This window comes from Protobothrops mucrosquamatus, unplaced genomic scaffold (genome assembly GCF_001527695.2).
Source record: "Protobothrops mucrosquamatus isolate PMUCROS unplaced genomic scaffold, P.Mucros_1.0 scaffold_180, whole genome shotgun sequence".
Classification (NCBI taxonomy): Eukaryota; Metazoa; Chordata; class Lepidosauria; order Squamata; family Viperidae; genus Protobothrops; species Protobothrops mucrosquamatus.
Genome location: NW_015386256.1, coordinates 140,776 through 167,532, shown reverse-complemented (window position 1 = coordinate 167,532; position 26,757 = coordinate 140,776). Strand labels below are relative to the sequence as shown.

Sequence of the window (26,757 nt, the reverse complement as noted above, 5' to 3'; positions counted from 1 at the left end):
CTTTTTTTCCCCTTTTGTCTGCTTGCATGTGCATGGCATGCCCTCTTTTTTTTCTTTTTTGCTTCTCTCTGGTCTATATATTAAAGCAATCAAACAAATAATATAACCAGAAATAGCATTACTCTCATGCAGAGGATTTATCGGTAATCCAATTCAAAAGCTACTACATAACTTTGTCTTTACAATGCAAATCCAATAATCATATTTTAGCTTCGTCTTGCACAAACTCAGCCTGTGTATGATTCAGTGTGTGAATATTGAACCCAGACAAATGATCAGCCATGATTGAATTAATCAAGACTAAGCATGCGGTGCAAATGTAGTTTATATATTTTAATCAGGAACCTTCAGAAGAGATTCCATGGCTAAGAATACCAAAAATTGATTAATTGGTGTAAGTATAACTTAAGATAGTGAAATAAGTTATATATAATTTTTAGTGGAGCTACTTTTAAATATGTCTAAGCCTTTATCCAACTCATAGTCCCAATAAGGCATGCTGCTGCACTGAAAGTATATCCCATTTAGAGGAAGCTCTTTATTTTTAATAAAGATTCTCTTATATAATGAAAATTATATCTGTACTGGATGAAATAAAAATAATTCAGTGTGATTTTCATAAAGGAACTGAAGAGTTACGTAGATGTAATTGAAGAGAATATTATCTTTTTTGAAACAAGCATGACAGCTGCAACTAATGAGGCCTGATGTTTAAATTCTAGATGGCTTATTTTGCAGTAATTTATCTCTTGAAATTCTTTTTAGATATCCATCCTCCAATTAAAACTATTCTAGCTATTCAGATGAAATGCTGAATACTTTTCTATCTCGTCATTGCTATAATGGCAAGATACAGAGCTCTGTAAAAACTCTTACTTAGATTGAAGTGAAATGCAATGATATGGAAAATTAAGATGAGTGCATCAAGAAATTCATTGATGATAAAATGTGTTAGTACACTTTGTTCTCCCAAGGAAATGCTTCATGGCATGAAATACCTTCAGGAATAAGAAATCATATCATAACCTTTGATATGAATAGATCTGTCTCAATACTGATGGTCAGTTTTTTTATCTTGATTAATTATCAGTATTCCCAAAAGAGGGAATTGCAGATGCTACTAAAATGCAAAGTACTTTGGTGATAGTAGAATTATGCTTTAATAAAAATTAATTAAGACAGTTTATTTTTAATTAGTAAAGCTGATGCTGTTTACCTAAAAGTATCCTCTTATATAAGAATATACAATAATCATATTCGAAGAATGTAGTAAAGCAAGTAGAAATAAAATGAAAGGAAATCTGGATTTCTGGCAGAGTTATATTCATGACAGAAAAAAACATCAACTTACATAGCTATCTGCATGCTTTAGCCTAAAGGTCAGAAACCCCCGACCATCCGTGTAGACCTTGAATCTCTCATAGAACACTTATAACGAAGAAAAACGTTACTCTTGTACATAAAATATATCAGTTCGTAATGATTTAAAGAAGGAAAAACACGGAAGGACTAAAATAATAAAAGTTCTAACACGACTAGAACGAAACTGACAATAACGAACGTCATGGTTTTTGTCTGGAGCTGTCTGACATTTCTAGCTTGTTTATTGTGCTGTCCTCTATATTGTCTACTCTGTAGAATTGATTTCTATAGAAAACCATAGCCAACAAGTTATTTGCATTCTAGTCGATTTCTGATAACCTCAAGTTCTACTTTAAAGTCATGTTTGAAATATAAAAACACATGCAAATGTTTGTTTATTTATATTTCACATTTCTGAACCACCCATCTCCCTCAAAGAGTTCTGTATCTCTTATTGTCTTAGATGTGTAATATTTTCTTATATGGCCATTTATCCTCTTTAACTCCCTATCAGTGTTTGTATGTTTATATCTGCTCCCATTTGGGCAATTAATTTTCCTGAGCCAGATGCTTCCAAGCATCTATTAGCTTTCCCCAGAAATCCTCCTAGACTGTTTCACATTTGAAAGTGAAGTGCCAAAAATCTGGAAAACATTCCTTTAATGCAAGCTTTGTTTTTCTCAGAATGGTCCTTTAATGCCTGATAAATCTAAACCTACAATTCCTAAAACATCATTTTTGCCACACTCCAAAATTTCTCATCTTGTCTTGAAATGAAACAGGTAACATTTTATAGAAGATTAATTTGAAGGTCTTATTTCTTAACTTACATTTGCCCCTCAAGACCACTCAGGAATGCTTATAGTTTTGTGTCATTCATGCTGATATGACTGCACTCCAACATTGTTGGATGTCCAATAAATTCAAATCAGTCAGGCACTTCACCAAGCATTCACTATTTAATCCATCCTATTTTTTCCATGACATTTTTTAAGAATGTGTATGTATTTTTCATACATATCTGTATATGCATACACAATTGTGTTTTTGTTCATCAAAGAACTGTTCACACATTTGGAAATGCTGTGAAATCAAAAGTTAAGGTATAGAAAATATTAAAGCAAATCTTGCCTTCATTTTAAAAAAAACTAAACAAAAACCAAAAAAACCACAAGGCATCCCTCAACTTCTCAGGAAGAGAGAAGAACAGTATTATTGCTTTGATTCAACCAGCCAAATTATCTTTGGCAAAGGTATATTGATGGCCTACAAGCCTCTTTCTTCAAGGCAAGGTTGCAAGTCAAAGTAGATTAATTCCTCCTTCATGCATCACCTAATGGTGCATGTCAACTCTGCCACGTAAAGTAAATCATTGGACATGTGCCCATTTTACACATCCTCTTTATTGCATTTGGGTTCCTGATTTAAGAATGGCAACTTAGATTTATGAGTAAACTAGACAACTTGTGCCCTGGTGGATCATCATTAAAGAGATATTTCCTTAACTAAATAGAGAAACAGAATGACCAAGGGTGGGCAAAAAAGCAATGGAGAAAAATCAATTACTGACTTCCTGCTGGCTTCCCCATTGAATTTCCTTGTGGGAATCTGGCAGGGAACTTCAGAAATCCTCTTCTGAGAAACATTGAGACTGGCTGAAAAACATTGAAAATTAAGATAATGTGACTCCAACAGCAATGCAGCAGCAGCAGCCAATAGCAACAACTTCCCCAAATTTCATTCCCTCGGAAGTCATGGGTCCCAAATTTTGAATACATTCTCTAAGTTAACCATCTGAGGTACCCTGGTTCAAAAATTGTTGCCCTATGATGTACTGTTTCTCCCAGTTAAGGATATGATAGCAAGTTTTAGTAGTATATAGTAGAGGCAAACAACATATATTTTTGGGTTTTTTTTGCAAAGGTAACACAAATTCAGCTTATACAGAACTGAATAAAAATTAAGCCTGTATTTCTTATAAGCACTGTCACTTTTGTCACTGCAGAGCTCTAGTTGAAATTCAAGGTTTCTGCAACCGCCTTGGCTTCTCAGTTGTTATGTTGACAGGTTTATATCATTTGGGGGTTAGTTCTGGAGCGTCCTCTAAAATATTATATTATCTGTGTTTTGAATATCCGTGTATGATTAATAAATTAAATCTGTGATAATTCAATCAAATGGTAGCACTTTTTCTCTGCATAGATGTTCAACTTACTGTATGTGCTTAATTTATTACCAATTAGGATTTATCAGAATATTATTAGCTGGTCCTCTTCCTTCCTTTATACTATTTTGTTTTAATACTTTTCACCCCCAAGGGGGATTTGAATTCTGATTTTTACTAAGCATTTTATCCTGAGTTTTTGAGTGATGGATGTCATTATTTTCATCTCCACAAACCCATAGAAAATATATTTGCTAACTATCTTAAACTTCTTTAGCTGTACTCTTTTGAAGAATCAATGCATTTTTGTTAAAGCATAAATCGTGCTTCCCCTCTTCCTTAATATGGATTGCTGGATAGAAAAACTCATTTTGTGAATATCCCACCATTTGTCAACCAAACTATATCTCAGTATAGTTTTCAGATATTTTTTAAAGTTATAGTGAATTTTTCTCTCTTTTACAAAGATGAATCATTACTATGTACATTTTAGTGATCTTACTTTCTCATTTGTAAACAACTCGGTAATGCTCTGAGATGAATTATTCTAACATTAATAGCTTGTTTACCAGGTGTAATTCTTATTTGTATATATTTCTATGTATATGCCTTTATACCCTTTCATTTAGTTTCATTTCAGCTTGCTAATGCTTTCTTCATAAAACAGTAATGTATTTTTAGTTTCTGTGTATTTTAGAGATAGGCTTTTTTTTTCTCTGATAACTATAATCATGGTGGGTTTTTGTTTTTGTTTTTTGCTGGTGCTATTGCAAAATGAGAATGTCATGATTTTCATTTAGAATACAAGCAATGTACATTGCTAGGTATCAGGATAAATACATTATGCTGGACAACAACAATATACACTAAGGTTTTTAATCTCTCTATACAGAATTATCAACAGATTGTAGCAGATAAATGTTTACGCATACATACTTTGCATAGCTCTAAATATTCCATCTAGTCTTATCAGAGAAAAAAGTTTTCTTGCACAAGTAAAATAAAATCTCTAGTGAATTTATTTCTGTAGCAGTAAGTCTTTCATTGAGCTGTTCCCATTTAATATTGGCAAACTATGCTGCAAACCCTTCTTAAATCATTGATCACTTGGTTGAATACATGGAAAATTCAAAGTGGAGAAGAAATGGTGCCATACGTACACTAAATCTAACTTAAGAAAACACAGTTGCTATATTCATGTAATGCACATTACCCAACATTAGGCCAGAGCATGTTGGCTTGATTCCACATGACTTGTATCCCACTATATGATAAACTAAACATTGATTATGTATTATCAGATAATATCAAGCTTGATCTTACTAATTGCGACAGTCTGGATCTTATCAATCAGATACACCTTGACATGTAGAGGTCAGTCTATGTACCAGTAGTAAAGAAACAAAATATAACTATGTGTGCAAATCATTATACAACGTTCTTAATTTCACATGGTACCGTTTTAATAATTAGAATCCTCCAAAGTAGATTGGAGCCCAACAAGAAAAAGGGATATGCCAAATATTCAAGCTGCTTATAAAAAAAGTACAAGAAACATCAACATTATTGCTGATGCTTATGGTATAGCTTCCTATTAGAAATGACTCCAGAGAATATTATGAACAGCCAAGAAAACCAGTAAATGGATCATTGAACAAATTGAAATTATCTCTTAAGAACTTTAACCAGGCTTAAATTATAGTTTGGTTATATAATATAGACTCCCTTGAGAAATCTATAATAGTGGAAAAAGTGGAAGGAAATACAAAAAAATAAAAGGACAAACCAGCAAAAGAACTGGATGACTATACTTTTAGAAGACTTAAGACCCAAGCTGGAGACCAATTGTCTTGGAGAAGGCCTGTCTGTGTGGTTGATAAGAATCAACATTGATTTGATGATACATAACCCGTCAATCACTGTATGTACTTTTTCTAGATAATCATGTGAGTTCTACTCATTTATAATTCTTAGGGACTATATAATTTGCTCTTTGGAGGGAAATGTCACTGTCAAACTGTCATATGTATCAGTTTGATTATATGCTCAATTCAGTGCTGATATATAACTTTGTGTAATATTTAAAATTGCTTTTCTGCTTGTTGAAGATTGATCAGAGGAGGTGTCCCCCATTTTTTTTCTTGCTGTGGCACATGTAAAATGGGAATAATAAACCAGCAGGAGGAGCTCTGATCATGTCTTCTGAGAACCTATAGGCACTGGTGACAATGTCAATGTCCCTCTGCAGAGGGAGCAGGAGCAGATATAATGGTTGCTGTTTTTAATTCAGACAAATTTTGAACTACCTAGTGCTTGATTTGAAAAGATTTGCGACTGATAAACTATTGAGGCCTTTCTAAATTTTTCAAACGTGGAATCTATTTATGTCCAAGGTATTTATGCATAATAGTATTCCTATAAAGAATCTCTTTTATAGTTTAAAGTTGACTGTTTAGTATAACAGTAACATAAGAACACAGCTCTCTGCTCTTGTTGTCTATTTTCTTTTTCCTGCAATAGAGATTGGAATCAGGTTTTATTGCTGAACTAACAATGGCAGCTATTGTAATCTACCAATTTCTTCCCCAAAATGTACCATTTAAAAGCAAGAAACAGCTTCAATAGAATTTACAATATACAATTATGGTATTTTATTTGTAGGCTTTGTTTGCAAATTTTTAAAACTGATTTACAGAATTGATTTTAGACTTGTAAATTCACGAAAGAATCAGCCTCTAGACTTAACTACAAGTAGTCCTCAAATTACAACCACTTTTTAGTGACTGTTTGAAGTTACAACAGCACTACAAAAAGTGACTTATGACCATGCTTTGCACTAACAACCGTTGCAGCAAAATTCAGATGTTTGGCAACTGAGTCATATTTATGACAATTACAGTGTCCTGGGGTCATGTAATCGGTTTTTGTGACCTTCTGACATGCAAAGTCAATGGGGAGGCCAGATTCACCAAACTCACTTGACAACTGTCTCACTTAGCAACAGAAATGTTAGGCTAAATTGTGATTGTAAGTTGAGGACTACCTGGTACAGCCTCTTGAAAATCCTTGTATTTTGGGCAAAAAAATATACATTTGAGATTGGGGAAGAGAGGAAGTTCCGTTCTAGTTAATGCTTGCTGAGTGAAGTTATCTGAATTGACCCATAAATTTGGAACTCAATAATATTATTCATTAAATATTATTAACTTTGAAATTATATGGCTTCATTTGGGTTCTAATTTTTTTACGTTGTCCAGTAATTGTAGTCTCTATAAATTGGTGAAAAGGAATTTGTAGTATTCCAAATTCTTATATTTCCTTTTGGTGGTTGAGGCTGATAGTAATTAAATCCAACAATATCCAGGGAGGTACCCCACATGAGAGGAACCTAGACCAAGATCTCCCCCTCACACACACACAGTAACACTGACTGGGACCAGCCTCAGAGAAAGGAGGAAAACAAGTGTAGAACAGTGCCTTTCAACTTCCAAACCCCAAAGCCAGTCTGGTAGAATGATAGAATGGTACTGAGCCATTGAGAAATCTAGAAAGACAACGATGGATGTGCTACCTCTGTCTTAAGTCTCCGGGGATTAATGTTGTCTCCATATCACAACACGGCTTGAAACCTGACTGTAAAGAGGCCAGATAATCCACTTATCTCTGGGGCCACCAGAAGCTGTGCACCTACCACCTTTTCCATAACTCTGTCTAAAAAAGGAAGGTTGGAAACTGAATAAAGGGTTTCTTGTACTCATGGGTCCAAGGAGGGCTTGTTAAAGAGACGATGGACCACCACTTTCTTCAAAACAGGTGGAACCACCCCCTTCCACAGAGAAGCCTTCACTGTCACTTGGATTCAGCTACGTGTTAATTCTCTCAGCTATTCTTGACCAACCAGGAGCAACCAGGATCTAAAATATAGGTGGCAGAGTCCAGAACTCCAAGGACCTTGTATACTTCCATATTACTAACAAGGCAAAAGTTATCCAAGATCATCTTAATCTGCTCCAGTGAAAACCAGAGTCTGCCTACTTCTATTTAAGAAAGCCTAGGAAAGTTATAGCTTTTTCTGCTGTACTTCAAATACAAATGAAAGGTTAAGGCTTCTTCCTTAAGATCATAGGTAAGAAATCTGGGACACTTTAGCAAAGTTTGGAGCTGTGCATCTGTCACTATCCACAGTATTTTGATTCCCACAGGTGAAACTTGCCAGGACATTTCTTGCATTGCAAAATAAACTATTGAGACATTTCCTTATATAGGGCGCTCACTGAACACCCCCCCCCCTTAAAAAATAAAATTAGAACTTTTGTGGGAATCTGAATTCAGTTGATTGGGAGAATTTATATTCCTTGCAGTCATCTGAGAATCATTGAGGCCATCTGGAGGTTTATCTGTGCCCTCAGGGTCATCTGAATAGTGTAAATGGGTGTGGAACCTTCTTCGAACTGCTGAAAGGACTGTGTTGTAAACAGGAGGCAGAGGGCTGCTCAATTTTAATGAAGAAGGACTCTTTGATTCCCTCTTTCAAACCAGCAGTTCTCTCTGTCCAAAGTTCACATTCTGGGAGGCCTCCAAGTGGCCTCAAAGACTCTTAGAAAGAGTGCTAATGACTAGATGACTGCAAGGAATATAAATCCTTCCATCCTCCACCATTCAGTTAGAACTGAAGAAGCTTCTTGGATGAGAAGCAAAACATCTTCAAGGAAAAACAAAGTCCAGTTGCCTTTTGAAAAAGCACCTTTGGGGCTCAGCAGCTTAAGGTGTATGAGCTTTATCTCCCAGAATTCCCCAGTCAGTCCACACATATTAAGGTTGTTGAGGTTGATTAAGCAGCCAGCTTTAATAGAGGAATATGCTGGTATAGGCTTTCATAGCCAGTATCTGTTGGGTTACAAAAAATCTAACTCCCTGGCTGAGGCATTCTGGGAGTTAAATGTCTACACATCTTAAAATTGTTGAGGTTGAGAAACACTGACCTATCTTAATAAAGTATAGTTCCAGTCAAGCTGATCTGGACTATCTCGAAGGGCTGATATTAATCTTGAAAGCCTCTTATTTTCATTAAGACAGGCAAAGAATCTCACATTTGATTGTAAAGATGGCTTCTGACCCTCAGGACACTCAACAAAACACCTTGCTGCAGCATTATTTCAACACCAAAATAACTAGATTGTACTAGTTGGAAAATACTAATTGGAAAATACCATGATATAACTAATATAGTATTTAACAAGATTTGCCTCAATGTGACTTGATTATCGCAGGTCAACTAGTAAAATTTTCTACAAATCACATTAAAGTGACTTGTTCTGAGTTTGCTGAAGGAAAGGACAGACAAATGGGTTGTGTCCCTCACTGCAAGCAGTGATCCAGTGCTGGACAATTACTATATTTCTATATTTAGAGCAGCCTTTAAAGATTCTGCTAAGAGAGCAATGGAGAACTGAAAAATTCATCAAGGCCAATGTAGAACACATAATATATGTCCATATCACAGTACATAAACTTTGTCTCATTCCTTCGCCAACCTGCAGCCATTCTGTTTTTCCATGTACTAGTTGGACTGTGGCTTCCTAGGGTGTCTAGATTTTCACATAAACACAATGAAGTGTTCTGAGATTTCATTTTTGCCAAAGCATAAACATTGCTGCCACCAACCATAAACAGAACAACTTGCTTGCATGTACTGTCAGTTTCAGACATATGTTGATCCTCTCCTGCTCCAGTGGTTGAATATAAATTGGATATTCATCATATTAAAGTCTAATTGATATTACGTATTTTTTAATTGACTGCATTGTACCAAATAGTATCTTTATTATATTTTTCCTTATCTTGAAAACAACATTGTTCCTTCATTGTTTTTCATGCTCTAAATAGTAAATAATGTATTTTGACTGAAGGAGTCCAGTTCCTGTCCATTTTAATTTGCTAGTGCCTGTGTAGTTGATTCATTTCATATTTCACTCTGTTTAATTTTCCTATGTTCAAGTTTCTCTGTCTTTGCAGTTTCAGATCTTATTTTCCTGCAAGGCAACATCAGGAAGTAGATGTCCCAAAGGTTTTAATCTAGTCATGTCACAATTACTACTCTGAAAGAGTCTCAGCTTTTCCTCAGTAGCATGTTAAGTGCCAGTTGACCCGAGGGGCCTGTCATCCAGTTATACTGTATATCTATGTGGTTTCTTGTTAAAGTATCAAAGTAAGTTTACCAAGTTGCTTTCTCCCACACAGTATGAAATATTACCTTTACCCTCGTCACCGAAGTAATTGTTTGCTTACAGCATCTTCCTATAACAATTGCTACCTAATACAGCTGCCTATTTGCTTTAGCTGGGCAGCTGGCCTGACCTTCATGCTTTGGATGACCTTGCTGGGATTATGTATTCTTGGTATACACTCCCAGTATTCTTTACCCATCCCACCCAGGAAGAGACACATACACACATCACAGTGAGATAGAAAAATGGGACTTGACATTAATTATATTAGTCCTATTATATGGATATGTTTGCATTCAACGAGGTCCTGATGTTTATGAAATGTACCATGTCCAAAATGACAATGAAATCTTATAGGTTTATCTTTTGAATGACTTGCTATTCTGAGAAATAATGTAACTGCAAGATCAGAACAAAGATCCATCTAATATACTATCTTTTTTGCTATAACCTGATGCCTATAGATAGCCTTGAACAAGAAAACAGCCTTTTCATGTTGTTTCTTTTTCTACAACCTGACACCCTCCAGATGTGTTAGACCTCATATCCCATGATTCCAAGATAACATATCTGGAAATTATGAGAATTGATGTCCACTATTTCTGTAGAACAAAAGGATAAAGAAGGCTGGGCTATAATATTATGAATAATATCCAGCAGTATTTGTATTCTCTGTTAATTTATCTATTACCTACAGAAGGCATCCAGGTTAATACCTGTTTTTTACAAATAATTTATAAAACTATACAATATGATCACAGGGATGCTGCAGTGGTCATAAGTGTGAAAAACTGTCATAAGTTGCTTTTTTCAGTGCCACTGTAACTTCAAACAGCCACTAAACAAACTGTTTCAAGTCGAACGTTATTTGTACCTAGAAGCTTTGTGGGATCCAGAACAGCTTCTGGAGCAGTAGTATAATACGAATGTAGTAATGCCAAAAGTTTGCCCACACTTCTGCATTTAGCACCAGCTGCAGCTTTGAATGCCCCATTACCAGATTACATCACAACAGCCCCAGGACAAAATTCAGATTTAATTTGCGACTACCAATGTACATGAAGCCTCAATTACTTGGGATCGGTCCCTGGTTACCATGGAGACCACAAATTCCTGAGCTGCCTTGGACTCAACCCATATTCCTTCATTTCTCCAACTTTGGCATTCCAATCATTTATCGGTGATACTGATGTACTTTCATGTAGCAATTTTTACAATTATCCGCTAAATTTTTCACTACATGTGTGATGGGAGCATACAATTGTACAGTGTTGATACTAACCAAATATCTATGACTTCTAATAGATAGGTTTCTGTAGTATAGAGTTATAGCTAAGCACACAGCAGTTTCATAATTTCACGTGGGTCACTGATTTTCACATTCCATGTTTTCATTTAGTGTGCCAATTCTAATATCCTTGTATGGTAAAAAAGCTAACTTAATATTGGCAGGTTCAATATCTACAATTGCTTTTGGCATTGGTCTGGTTATGTTATGACATCTGGATCCACTAGTGAAATTACAACTTTCTTCCTGTAAAAGTTGGTTGCTTGTCTTCTTTCTGTCAATGTGCACAAGGATGTCCCTTGGATTTTAATTTTGCAAAATGTATACTACTCCTATAGGCCTTATCAGCCTCTTTTCTCACAATCCAGAAAATTAGACAAGAGACATAACAATTTTTTCCATGTTCTGCAATTACTCTAAGTCTTAAGCAAAATTATTTTTCTGTTAATTCAAATAGTGCCAAATTGTCCAACTCTTCCTCCATCTCTCTCTTTATAACTTCTGTCTTACTTTCCAAAACTTTGTCAATAATTTGTTTTACATTTGCAGTCAGTTGCCTTACAGATTCTCTTTTAAAAATTCAGGAGCACTATTTTTTTCATTAAATGAATGAGAAAAGTTATAAGAAATGAAGATGGTGGACTGAACATAATCTGAACAAAATGAAAGGCTTTCTAAAATGCTACTTTCATGGAGGTTGAAAATGAGACAAGAAGATGGAGAAGGGTTTATGACAATTACTTGATACAAAGAAGAGGGGAAGGCACAATTGTATGTTTTTTGTCAATTTATTTCTTGTTTCTGTGTTCCTTATTTTTCTATCTTTGTTCTTGTTTATTTTGTGTATTTTATTATATGGAAAATTTCTAATAAAAACTTAAAATGCTAATTTCACATTGTGGTTTAAAGTCATTTTCATATTTTGAACCATACTTTCATTTGAAGCATTGATATCTTTGTGGATGCTATTTTCCTTCTCCTTAGTGGACAACACTAACAAAACCTGGAAATCTTTGACTGATATTTATTGTGAACTGCTTACAAAACTGGAGACTTCAAAGCTGTTGACTACATTTTCCTGTTTGTTTACACAGGGCAGGGTGGTGGCAGAAGAGTGAAGAGAGAACAGAATCAATAGCTAGAAAAGAAAAAGTGAGCCTTTGAAAGATTAAAATGAATAGGCTTAAGTTGCCAGTTCAACATCCCTTTCCTACCTGTAATCAACGCTTAATCCAAGCAGAGTTTTCCTTTAAAAAAATTCTTTTTCAAACATGAAATCTTTAAAATGTGTGGTCTTTAGCTCTTGGAATGCCCCAGCCAGTTGGCTTGGAAGAAATCCTAAACATAATTTCTTTGATTCGGGTAATATGGTAAAGTATATTTATTCTAGTCTGGTAGGGAAAGTGAATCCATTAGGGGGAGGAGATGAGGAGTGCCTAAATCATATCAGACTCCTCTGTGTTGCCTAACTGCAGTCCATTAACTCCAATAAAAGCATTGTGTGTTCTGAAGCATCCATGGCAAGGATGCGCTTTGCTGTGTTATTTTGGAGAGCCATATAGTCATATTCTATTTGGAAGGGCCTTATTTTCATCACCCACTGCTGGAAACCTTTCTTAACCCTTCATTGCTTTTCATGGAAGAGTAGAGCTCATGAAGTTTTGATGTTCTTTGAAAGGAGAGGTTGCTGTAATATGAATACAAAGCAGTACATCTGCTTGACAAAGCTTGTTTTTAAAAACAGATAACCTTATCTAAAGCATAGTCTGCAGCTTTGGTGACCAGTGGAGTTTAGCTACTTTCCAGTATGTAATATGTCTATATGGTCATCTTCCATCTGGACATTAACTTTATGTTCTAAATTTTTCTTCTGCAGCTTCCAGTTATGGGAGGAGTGTTTATGGACTCGTCCAATGAAGAATTTAGCACGGAATATTCTTTGTTTAATTCATCTGCCAATGTCTACACTACTGCCTCAGTGCCAAACCAGCCAGAAGAGACATCGCGTTCTTCAAATGATGCCATTTTGTTATGGATTGCAATTATAGCCACAATTGGGAACATTGTAGTTGTTGGAGTTGTATATGCATTTACATTTTGAGAAGAAGAACAACAACTCCGGGAAACAGAATTGCTTTGCCATCATTCCTAAGAGCAGATGTATGTGTATGTATTACAGTATGTGCACCTACCTATATAAAATGTAAATCTTTATAAATATTGGTAGGTAGATGTAATTTGTTATCTAAGTCCCAATTAAGAGCAAGTGGCAAACAGAATCACCAAAATACCCTAAAACATTTTTTGTAAATTATGTGAAGATGAAACATAATTTACGTCATAGCCAATTAAATATGGATCTTACATGAAAGGTCAATGCACATACTGTAAATGGAAAAGCAGATTTGTTCATCAAGGGCTCTATTGTGAATATATAGGTTATCTAAATAATCTTTGGATTAAATATTGGATACATTTTTGTCTGTTTTTTTTTAATTTAGTGTAAGCATCCCAGTTGTTACATTCTATGGCAGTCTAATTCTCTTGCTCTCTAAAGGCACAAAGCAAATGAAATTTCAATTCATTTTGAAGTCTGCTAGGGAAAAATGGTCAGGGTGTTTACTCTTAAGTAATGCAGAGTCTCACAAGTGAAATGTACATTATTCACAGAAATTTCACAGATGGATAGATTCCTATTGTAGGTTAGATTTAATTTTTCAAAGCTTTCTCTGTGGGAGAAAGAAAATCGCAAGGAGTCCTAAAAATATCCACATGTCTGAGTTTGAAAACAGCCATAGGAATTATAAGTCCTCATTTAGGGGAGACTGACTGGACAGGGCGATTTTGCAAAATGGATGGATTAAGAATCTTTCCTTTCAGGAGTGTTGGAGTTTCCCTATGTATTTTTAAGTGGTTGGAAACCAAACTATCGAATTTGAACTATCCAGTTGGAATGAGCTTGGAGAGCTTGAGAAAAGAAATTTAGAGGTAACCAATTGCAATTCCAAAACTATCTCACCTCGAGGTTATGGTGCAAATTAGTGTGCACCAATCTTTCTTAAGACTAAGAACCATATTGGAAGTATTCTATAACTATGCTATAAAATCTGTTTTCCTTTTGCCAATTTTATGAAGATGTATTTTAAAATGGATATTTTTTATCTTTTTAGAAACTTTATTTATGTGTAATTTTTGGTTTCCTTTATAACATAATGGATCTTTTTTGTTTATCTAATACATTTATAATCTGTGTTTCCTCCAGAAATTTAAGGATACTCTTTTTCCAGGTTTTTACTACAAACACAGCCCTAAGAGATAAGTTAACTAAGAACTTTTAATTGGAGTGCTAAGAGTGATTAGCTTAAGGTTATCTAATAAATTGCATTGAAGAAGGAATTAAACCTGGTCCTAATCCAATATCTAAACCAGGGGTAGTCAACCTTGGCTCTTTTATGACTCGTGGACTTCAACTCCCAGAATTCCTGAGCCAGCTTAGCTGGCTCAGGAATTCTGGGAGTTGAAGTCCACGAGTCATAAAAGAGCCAAGGTTGACTACCCCTGATCTAAACCATCCTATGACACTGGCTGTCATCATATGATTTGAGGTACCAAACTTTTCTTCTTTCCCTTCATTTTATCCCATATAAATTATTGACGAGTAGCCATTGTCCATTAAGATTGTGTAAAGGATTTGAAAAGTTGCTTTGTGAAGTTCATCAATGCCTCCTTAAAGTGATGGGGCAGTCTTCTATGAAAGGCTTGACCTAGTTGTTTCAAAAGTTGTTTTTTTTCCCAGATTATTTTAACATGCACATTCTGGTAGCCATCAGTGAGAAAATTCATGAGCTCTACTCTTTCTTCTGATAGGTCATTTCTTTTTTAACTGATATTGGACTGGATAGTTCTTTAAATAGAAAATGATCCTCCAAAAGTAGGACATGCGATCATCATAATGTCTCCGTTTTTTCCAGGGATTTCAATATATTCTGGCTACTTGCATGCAGAATGAATTTCCCCAATTTCTTCACTTTAAAACATAAATAAAAGCAAAGTTAATTTACATTCCCTAGTGTTTTTCAAGAACATGTCCATCTTCATAATTAGATGAGCAAAGGGCAAATCATTTCTGCATGGAATGCAGCAAAATATACTCTTTTTCCCCCCTCCCAGCTGGTCCATTCTTTATGATTTTGCCAATAAAATGTTTCACTCAGATTAATTTGTGGTGGGTTTATCCAAGTGCAGTCAGTAGTATGAGTAGTTCTCTACTTATGACCACATGACCTTTTTGCCACACTTGTTACGTGAATCACTGCAGTTGTTACGTTAGTAACATGGTTATTAAGTGATTCTGGCTTCCCCACTGACTTTGCTTGCCAGAAGGTTGCAAAAGGACATCACAACACCATTGGACACTGCAACCGTCCTAAATATATGCCAGTTGTCAAGCATCCAAATTTTGACCAAATGACCACGGGGATGCTGCAATGATCGTGTGAAAAACAGTCATAAGTCACTTTTTCCAGCACTATTGTAACTTCGGACGGTCACTGAATGGTCATACGTTGAGAACAACCTATACTTTCTTTTTCAGAGCTTGAAATATCCTCTGTGGATAAAGAAAAGTCTAGAATTAACTAGAAGACTAGCAGAGAATTGACAATCTTTTAGAAAGAGGAATAAAAAGTAACCTAATATAGAACATATGCAATTATTCCGGAAAACAAGATTCCACCTCCACATTGTCTCATAAATTGCTGGTTCTCATTATTCTGTAAATGTTAGTTGCTCCTCCTGATCCCAAGATCTGTTTGTGGAAGAGAGTAGAAACTTTCTTACCCTTTCTCTTTCTGACCTCACTGACTGCCCAGGTTCTTCCAAAGCATTGCACTTTGAGAATTTCCAATCCAGCTAGATTGGATGAATTGAGGCAGAGGAGGAAATGTGTATATCCAGGAAGTTTCCTGATTAAAGAAATGAAAGTTTGATAAGACTTTTTGTTGAGAAATCCAAGCTGACTTGGTAATTACCGCAGGTCAGGATTTTTAAAAAAAAAATAAATACGTAATTGTTCATAATGTTATATAACTGAATAGAAAGATTGACTGCATGTCAGAAATATTTGTGATGTACTTTACTGTGAGGAGACCAAAATTGTTACTGCAGGTATATGATTATATCCCTTGTGTCAATTATAGTTCACGGGGGACACAATTTGTAATATTAATCATAGTGATGAGGTTGCTCTCATTTCTAATTCTCACAGGACTGTGGAGATGAAAAGAATCTCCATCTTTTGTAATCCCTAGCTCAGTGCAAGATTCTTGCTACCACAGTGTCCTAACAAAAGAGTCATTTAACTTCTGCTTAAATACCTCTAGTAAGGAATAGCCCATCATGTCTTAACACAGTCTGTTTAGTTTCTGCAGTGAAGAAGCTTAACTCAAATCCCCTACCCTGCATTAATTCTAGTTCTGCTCTCCACATCACCTAGACAGATCCCATTTTTCATAAACATCTTAAAATCATGGGGTCCTCTTCTGCATTAACACTGTAATGAGTAAAAGTGCGTTCTTTCTTCAGCTGGGCTTGACACCAGGTGGCTTCATGGGCATATCTTTGTATTTTTTGGCAACAACACGAAAGTACTTTTGCCTTTACCAGCTGAGGCTAGTCACTGCCCTCTTCAGACATTCCTGGTAACAGTTACAAGCTTAAATCTTTTTATAAAACTACGTGAATTCATTTTAAAAAGAAGGGGAAATACCCTACATTATTGTTGGAAACCTCAGTAATATAAAGGGGAAACGTTTGTTTTGATAACTGTGAACAGGTGGTGTGTGATGTAATAAACTGTTGCTGCTTTGCATTTTCTAATCCATCTTGACAACAACTTTAGAGTTGAAGCTGTTTATAAAAATGCATCGTGTGTACAAAGTTGCAGTGTTCTGTGTTAACAATTTTGATGTAAATTTATAATGTGGATAGTTCTGTAGTAGGTGGATAGATCATTTATTTATACTAAAAACTGTTTTGCAAGACTGTGTGTATTCTCTCTTGCTGTTCTTTTGCAATCTGATGGTAATCGTTCACATGTTTATAAAGCTTTGCACAACATGTCACGGTTTTGCAAAACATACCCTTCCTATTTTTCTTAAGTATTTTAAGGTAACAGCCATTCAGACAAGTAGAGAAATCCTAAAATCTATACTGTAGTGTGCTCCGAAATGAAAATTTTTGACACTCGTATTTTCATAGGACCAATGTTAAATATTTTGCCTTTAATAGTTTTTAAGAATGTTCATAAGAAACAAACGAACTGGGTACTGAAACTGCCATTTAATTTTTTTATGAGCATTACACCAAGGTACTGTATTGAATTAAAAGATATCTCCAAGTCCCCTCTAATTGGAGCACTGCCCTGCAATTGTCGAATAAGCCCATCAGGAGTTTATCTGCACTGCACCGACAATTGCACTGCTATTATTCAGTATAAGCCCAACAACAGGACCAAATCAGTCTCTTTACATTTGCCATTGATTCAAGCCTTATTACTGATCTGGAGGTGAGGCAAATAGGAGGATATCCATGAATAAATCACGGGTGAAATTGGAGATGACTGAGATATTAGCCTTGGACAGATGTAGAAATTATCCAGGATAAGAAAGGCAGAGGGATGTATCAAAGAATGAAAAATAAGTCCTAATAAGCCTTGCTATGTATAGTTGACTTGCTAACATAATGTAACACAAGCTTCAGGCTTCCCAGGTTAATTTGGAAGAGGTTTCTAACATTCATTTTATCTGAGAAAAAAGTTATTTTGCATAGTTCCTGATTGTGTAGAGTAGGGTTTCCCTTGGCATCTTTAAGACATGTGGACTTCAGCATGACTGGCTGGGAAATTCAGGAAGTTGAAGTCCATGTGCCTTAAAGTTCCCATGGTTAGGAAACCCTGATATAGAGGATTCCATTGTCTTTAACCAAGACACTTTGTTTTAAACCTGTCTGTTTCAAAGACTGAGAATTGAATGATCAGAACGGAAAATAACGAATGCCCACAATTATGTTCTATCCTAAACACATCTTAGCTCAGGTAAACAGTTTGTACGCTTGCATGATACTAGGAAAAAGATGTGAGACCAGAAGCTACAGAGCCAAGTAAGGCTGAAGTTTACATATTGATAATTAGCAGAATAATAAGTATATAATAAATTATCATAATCTTAATTGACAAGATTATGATAAACTCATAATCTTTGAGGAAATTCTTTATATATTCTTGCTTTAAACACTTTCTTATACTAGTTGGCTCTTATAGAAACACCATCAATTGTACATTTTTTTTCTTATATACATTGGTCTACTGATACTTTTATTCCTGTAAGATAGTCTTGCTAGATGGGGGTTGTGAATAGAGAAGAAAAATCCAGATGTTTTGTTTCTACTTGGGTTTTGCAAAACAACTTGTGTATTTATGATTGAGTTAAGCAAATTGTATTACAATGTTCCTTTATAGTCTTCACTATTGATGTAATTATTGTTATTGACTGGGTAGGTTTTAGATGCCTTTGTTAAAATGATAACTTGTACTTTAAAAGAACCTGATATTAAAGTAATGTTTGCAAATGTTAATACTTTCCTTTAATCATGAAAAAGGTTGTTCCTTTGTTACAGTGTTTCATCAAACCCAAACTGACTGGGAAATGACCCAAATGTAAAAGCTACTCTGGAATATGTAGCAAAATAGAAAAAATTCTTCAGAATAACAATATTAGAACTAGCCAGAATCTATATTTCCTGTTGTCATTTGTCTTTTGGAAGAAGAATAGTTTCCTTCTCTTCATGGAGGAGATTATTGTCTAAGCCCAGATAGCTTAAGTCATACAATGTGCTAAGCCAAAGCACAATGTATAAACATGATGTCTATAAGACGTTTTTTTTCATGAATCCTGTATCTCCCATACGAACAGAAAAATACTACTACTGATATTGTTATGGAATCAGAGAAGAATTTGTTTTAACATATTCTCAAATCAAAAGTGGGTCATCCACAGTATGGAATCTATTGAAGGGGATTTGGGGCAAGCCAGATTTTTCACATAAGTATATATAAATGCAGCACACTTTTTGTGGGGTAAATAATATTATGCAGATCTTTGAAAGAATAAGAAATAATGAAAGATAAGGGGAAAGAATGAAAATCAGGTTTATGCAGTGTCATTCATTCTACCTCTTCATAACTTGATATCCCTTCAAACTCTTTTTTGACCAAGTCCACATTCTTGGTAAGCTAGAAAAAGGTGGAATAGACAACATCACCACCAGATGGATCTATAGCTGGCTGGCAAACCATACTCAATGAGTAATCCTCAATGGCACTACAGCCACATGGAGAGAAGCAAGCAGCGGCGTGCCACAGAGTTCCATCTTAGGCCCAATACTCTTCAATATCTTCATAAATGACTTAGCTGAGGGAATTGAAGGGGAACTCATTAAATTTGCAGATTACACCAAACTGACAGGAGTAGCCAACACCCCAGAAGACAAACTCAGGATCCAAACAGATCTTGACAAACTTGAACAATGGGCCCTATCCAACAAAATGAGTTTCAACATTTAAGCAGGAAAAATCAAAGCTACAAGTACAGATTGGGTGAGACCCAGCTTTAAAACAGTAACTGTGAGAGGGACCTTGGAATCCTAGTGAATGATTACTTGACTATGAGCCAGCAGTGTGCAGCAGCAACCAAAAAAGCTAATACAATCCTGGGTTGTATAAACAAGCATAGAATCAAGATCATGTGAAGTATTAGTACTGCTTTATAAAACCCTAGTAAGGCCACACCTGGAATACTGCAGCCAATTTTGGTTGTCATATCACAAAAAAGAGTTTTGAGAGTTTGGGGGGGAAAATCAGAGAAGAACAACTAAGATGATCAAAGGCCTGGAGACTAAAACATATGAAGAACGGCTGCAGGACTCGTCTAAAGAAAAGAAGAAATGGAGACATGATAGCAGTATTCCAGTATCTGAGGCGCTGCCACAAGGAAGAGGGGTCACGTTATGCACCAGAGCACCAGAGGGAAAGACAAGAAACAATGGTTGGAAACTGACCAAAGAGAGAAGCAACATGGAATTAAGGTGAAACTTCCTGACAGTGAGAACAATTAACCAGTGGAACAGCTTGCCTCCAGAAATCATGGGTGCTCCATCACTGGAGATTTTTAAGAAGAGACTAGACAGTCATCTGAGATGGTATAGATTCTCCTGCTTGAGCAGGGGGCTGGACTAGAAGAACTCCAATGTCCCTTCCAGCTCTATTCTATTCTACATGTGTTGCCTTTGGTTCTTTAAACTTCCTTTTACAGGGTTTTGTTAATCTCATTTTACATAACTTTCTCAGTCTCTCTTTCTTATCAGATCCCCAAAATCAAGAAAGACACATGGTGATTCTTCCAAGCAGATTTTCTTTATTGTTCCACACCTACAGATAAAATCTTGCCAAACTGTAGCAGCCTTATCTACATCAAGCATATATTCTGAGAATTAGTAGGGAGGGGCTGTCTTCACTCTTCTTCTATCACATGAAGTGTCTGAACTGAGTTGCCTCTTACTCCTCTGGAATGTGCCCCTTCACTCCTGGGAATCCAGCCCACTAACTTCCTTCACATTTGACCCAGTCATTCTTCATGTATTTCTTTCACAGCTTCACCCTAATTCAATTTCTATGACCAAATAAACTCAATTCATTGTTATATTTATTTCACATTCATTCACCTATTCACCATCCATTCATTCTTATGACCCAATCTTTCTTTGTTTTACTCTCCACAATTCACAATACACAATTGTAGTGTATTCCACTTACAGTACATCCAACAATAGGTTTTAGGTCCTATACTATGTTCATCAGCAGAAGAAGAAAAAATAATCCACTGGAAAAAAAATTCTTGACTCCTTCCAACTTCAAGCTTCTCCAAAACATTTTGGAAAGATTCAAGTGCTTGTAAGAGGGAGAAAATGAATGAGTATTTTCATCATCTGAGCAGAAATTTCTTGCACAATCTTGAATGTTGCATTTGGATAGATAGAATTTGGATAAGAGCTTTCCAAAAAATGATGGTGGAATCTTCAATAATCCTTATTTATTCATAGTACTCCAATAAATATGTCAAATATGGAAATGTAATGCAGGTCTTGATTTCTGTAATTCAAAATTCGTAATGCAATTTGTCTCAGAATTAAAACTTGATCTTATGGAGTATTTATTTAAACAATTTATATAGTCATCCATTTCACAACAATGATTCTAAGTAATGAAGGGAATATTTAAAAACCAAGTAAAACTAGATTGGACTAGGGCAATGGAGCTGCTCCTGAAGAACATTCAGAAGCTCTATGAATTGTGGGGTGGTGATGGTCTAAGAGTTTATGCAGATGGTTGTTTTAGCCTGACAAGATTTCTGTTCATAGGTGACCAACAACAAAGAAACTACCGCGAAGTAATTCCTTGTGTCGTTCTTGGTTCCTTGGGCCTGACAAACTGGGAGCTTCTAAATGTTTTTTAAGGACAATGCCATGCGTGGCACCATTTCAGAAATCCAAACTAATACTTATTGCAGTTGGTGAACACAGGCAGTGAAGTGAAAGAGTAGATTTAATTATGAATGAAAGGACTTAAAAACCATGTCAGAAAGAATGAATTGACATCACCTAGGACGGTTATGGATGTGCAAGGGAGTAGAAAACTTCAGTTGATAATAGCTGCATGTCACACTCCATTTAACAGTGATTAGGAAGAATCAGATATTCGGGAGGAAAGAGTGCAACATTCTGAACTAAGTGATTCAAGAAAAAGATTTGTTCTGCTAGGCAACATGATGAAATAGATACGAATGAGATGAATGTGTACATAAACTAATTGGGTTATTTGGAGACCGAAGAATAAATCAGAATGGTGACTGGTGGTAATTATCTATTTAGAAAGAAATTTGTTTCAGTCGCATGGCTTAAACAAAAGATTGTTCATAAGGAAATGAATACATATCAAAAATATTTTGATTCAATTATTTATGAAGCAAGGTTGAGAGAATTCGAGAAGGTAAAAGAAAGGTGAGAGATTTCTGACTGTCCAGAGCAAAGAAATTATATAAAAATTCTAAGATAGATCAAGAAACAATGGGCTTAAATTTTGAGGATGTATATTCCTTTGAACAAAAGAAAAAAAATCTACAGTATCTTCTTTGCTGGAGGTGTTAAACAAAGTTTGGATAGATACCTGCAAGGGATACCATTGTAGTGAAATTCTGCATTGTGGAGGGAGATGGACTAGATGATCTGCATGGTGTGTAAATGTGGTGTATATGTGAGTACATATTTGCACATTTTACAAATGTTTACACATTTATGCACTTTAAAATGTTTACACATTTTAAAATGTTTACATAAGCACAAATGATTTACATGTTTATACATTTTGCAAAAGTGTTTACACATTTATAAATATGCAAAAAAGACAAAAAATACAAAAAGGAAAGAAAAAGAGCAGAACACATCCTTTCCAGGAGCCTTCACCTAGATAAGCAGGGATCAACACCAGACAAACAATCAAGTAAAAAATACCCTAATCAAGAAACTACCAGAGAGAAAAACCACACCTCCACTAACACTAGCAAGGCAAGCTATTATGTATAAACAGGGAGCTAACCCCATATTCACTAGCACTGATGATGTTATCTAGTTATATAAGGAAACACTTGCAAGCACCAAGAACTCCACAATTCAACCATGAGCTACATATATGTTCTGCTGGAACCCTTCACTTTCTCTTTCAATAAAAAAAAAACAAGCTTGTTTTTGCAGAATAAGTAATTTGGAACCTCTTCAGCCAAGAAAACAAACATTGCACATATTTTGCAGATCATGGTGATATTTCCCTCATTTTCCATGTTGCTTGGAGCCCTCCCTGCCAACTCCTCTCCCTACTCAAACTTCCTCATAAACCTTCCCTGTTTGTTTGCTTTGGTTGCAAACTACCAGAAGCTGTGTTTCTGGGTGAAGAAAGAAATGTATGGGGAAAAGAACAAAGAAAAAAAAGGGCCAAAAGTGCCTCCATTTTGGTTTCCAAACTCCCATTTACTCTGCTTGCAACTAGGCTTCTGATAAATGTGGGAATGACTAGTGAGAACAAGGTGTAAACATCTAAGTTTTTGGCTTCATCCAGTAAGACTTTGCTACTGTGCTATAGCCAGTTGTATTAATGAATCTTTCTCAGTATTAAATTTATTTTTGTTTCTCATTTTCCTCTGTAGTACAATTCCCCCCACCCTAGCAAAACAAGTTATGCATTTCCAAGTAAGGATTAAGGGCGGAAGATGAAAATAAACTGCCAGTTCCTTACCCGGGGACTTCTAATCTCTCACTTCCTAAAACAGACAGAAATAAGGCTAAAACCCTTCTAAAAGCATTCATATATTCTTTCTTCTGTACAATAAAGATTTTTTCCCTCTGTTTCCCATTAGGTATTTCCAATCATCAAACCAATGAAATCTCTTTTTCTGTCGTTGATAATATACCTTAGGATAATTGCAAGGCATTTCCAACAGCATAAATTTAATCAGCAGAGTTTTCAGTGCAAGATTAGAATCAGCCCATGTCACGATGGTAAGATTAAAATGTCTCTTGTTCCAAAAAGCCTCCAGCAAAGTGAGCAGAACATGGAAAATGTGCTAATGACATTGCAGCCAGATATATTATCTTATCCAAGCCGAAGGAGAGTGTGGAAAAGCTTCAGCCTTCTTCCTACGTTGTTATAGCAACAGGTCTTATTTGTGCAGAATTTCTGTGGATATTATGATGAACAGCCTCACTGCCTCAGTGTCCTACTTTGCTACTGTCGTTGCTCTATTCCACATAGGACTGCTTTGCAGTCCTAACAGTTGACTTTGGGATTCTGACAACATTAAGAGAGAATGGCAGGAGGGAGGGACGGAGGGAGGGAGGGAGGGAGAGAGAGGTTTCTTAAGAATCCCAGTGGTTGTTATTCAGGAAAGTCTGCATTTTCACTTATTTTAGATTCAGGATCAAGTAGGATTACTTTCTGTGGATGAAGAGTCAAATAAAAATTTCTTCGGTTTGCATACAAATGAACAAGTTAAAAAAAAGAAAATAAAAATAAAGTGATCTGTCCTAATAATCATAGTGTTTTTTATACTACACATACTAAACACACACACACACCACACACAGTTACATGCATCCTCCACTCCTTTCCCCATATGCAAGGAAATTAAAATAGGCCCTAATTCCTGCTTCTTCTACATAATGTTTTTTTTCCTGCTGCTTCCCTTCCCAAGCAGCCTAATCATAGCAGCTTCTATTCTTGCCATATCAGAGCTAATAAATTGCAGTGTGAGCTATGACTGAGAAACGGGACAGCATATCTGGTAAAAAGTCCAAGAGACAGAGCTGAGAAATAACTGATAATATTAATAATACTACTGAAAGCTGTAGAATACCTGAAATCACCCTAAAGTATGCCTTTCTACCGCAACATGTTCTGTCTTATTTACAAACCTGAAAAAACAAGGTTTTCAATCCTAAAGGGGGGGAAATTGTACCGTCATCCCTAATATAACAGGTTTAGGGATGATAATACATTTTTTCCCCTTTACGATTGCACTCTGCTAGAGAGAAGTTCCCTCAGGATGGGCTCCGGCATCAGTCCAAAAGCTCGGAAGACTAAACCTCTGGTTCCGGTGACCGAACCAGACTGGATCTTGCAACATTATCCTAGGACAGGGGTAGGCAACCTTGGCTCTTTTATGACTCATGGACTTCAACTCCCAGAATTCCTGAGCCAGCCATGCTGAGGGGAAAGGGAGAGGTTTCCATGCTGAGCCATGCTGGCTCAGGAATTCTGGGAGTTGAAGTCCACGAGTCATAAAAGAGCCAAGGTTGCCTACCCCTGTCCTAGGACATGTATATCTGCCTCCATTCATAGCAGGTTTAATTTAAGAATTAAACATATCTCACTAACCATGACCCAAAGGTACCCCACTGACTATTTTAAAAGACCATGATCATGCTTTCATCTTATTCCCAGCCCATCACAGAGGCAGCTTAAATGCTCTGTAACAGTTTCACTTTTAAAGTATCCTTTACCTTTTTTTATTCTCAGCACAGGTTTTCCAATGGGCATGGTCAAGGATGTTGTTAGAAAATATTTTAATCTGGAGCATTTAAACTATTCATACATTCCCTTTAAAAACATTACAGCGAGAAGAAACAATGTTACAATGATGAGACAATGTCGCAAGATGATACAACGTTGCCAGACTAAACACTTTCAGCCAGCCTTGCTAAAGCTGATTAATTCAAGTAAAGAATAAACAAACAGAGGAAATCTCTTAGGATATTGACTTCCTTAGGCATACAGGGCTGACGCTTCACATCGCATACATCAAAGAAAATCTACAAATCTAGTGAATTTAATTGAAAACCGTAGCAAAGCTGCACACCTGCCAGAATAAACAATGTAAGGGACACATTTTCATACATTTTCTTTATAAAAATCCATAAGCTTGACACCTTGCTTTTATAAGCTACCTTTCAAAGGGAGGTTTCTGTGCTGCACTCTCAAAAATAAAAACCATCTTTTCCCCAGATAGCAATCCACGCATCATTCTTATCTCCCAACTCAGAAACAGACCCCTCTTGCTTCCTACAGTGCTTTACCACAGTTTTGCAAGAGCAATAGACCTGCATTCTAAAACGGAAATGAAAGTCTAGTTTGGGTCACTACTATGCAGAGGCTCTGCACAGATTACTTCAAAACAGAAAAGACCTATATTTTGCCAGTGGCCAGTTATTACTTGTTACTTTGGGGAGAGTTTGCCACCATTTTGTTTGCTCCCACAAGTGCTTACTTTAATAATGCATTTTGCAGGCACTTGCTTTCAGCACTTCCTTCTGCTTTGCCCCACAATTTTCCTCCATTCCTGTTTGCCCAACTGACAGATCATAATAACAAAATAAGAGAGTTGGAAAAGACCTTGGAGGTCTTCTAGTCCAACTCCCTGCTCAAGCAGGAAACCCTGGCCTATACCATTTCAGACAAATGGCTGTCCAGTCTCTTCTTAAAAACCTCCAGTGTTGGAGCATCCACAACTTCTGGATGCAGGTTGTTCCACTGATTAATTGTTCTAACTGTCAGGAAGTTTCTCCTTAGTTCTAGGTTGTTTCTTTCTTTGTTTAGTTTCCATCCGTTGCCCCCAGGTGCTTTGGAGAATAGCTTGACTCCCTCTTCTTTGTGGCAGCCCCTAAGATATTGGAACACTGCTATCATGTCACCCCTCGTCCTTCTCTTTGTTAAACTAGACATACCCAATTTCAGCAACCGTTCTTCAGGTGAGAAAAGGATTGGGGTGAAAAGGCAGGAATTGTTCCCAGTGCTTCTCTTCTCTACAACCTTTTTTCCATGCTACCAAATTGTTACATGGACTAATTTTGGTCACAGGTTTAGTAATCTTCCAAAGAGTGCTAGGCTTCTGTTCAGAAATAGTCCGAGTGGCAAATTAGAGGCATGGAGAAAAAGCACAAAGTGGAACAGGAGCAAATAGCCCCAATCCTGAAGTGCTAAGAATGCTCACTCTCAGTTCAGTCCACACTCCTCTGCAAACCTGCAACCTGTCAGCCAGGGTCTCTTTTTTTTCATA

At 36.2% G+C, this 26,757-nt stretch overlaps 1 protein-coding gene across 1 annotated transcript; it reads left to right on the top strand.

Moving 5' to 3' along the window:
- The first annotated feature begins 12,863 nt into the window (after window positions 1-12,863).
- CUNH14orf132 (chromosome unknown C14orf132 homolog) lies at window positions 12,864-13,153 on the top strand. The gene is given in 1 exon segment (XM_029285678.1): window positions 12,864-13,153. A coding segment is annotated over 1 exon segment (279 nt). The 3' UTR covers window positions 13,143-13,153.
- The last annotated feature ends 13,604 nt before the right edge of the window (window positions 13,154-26,757 follow it).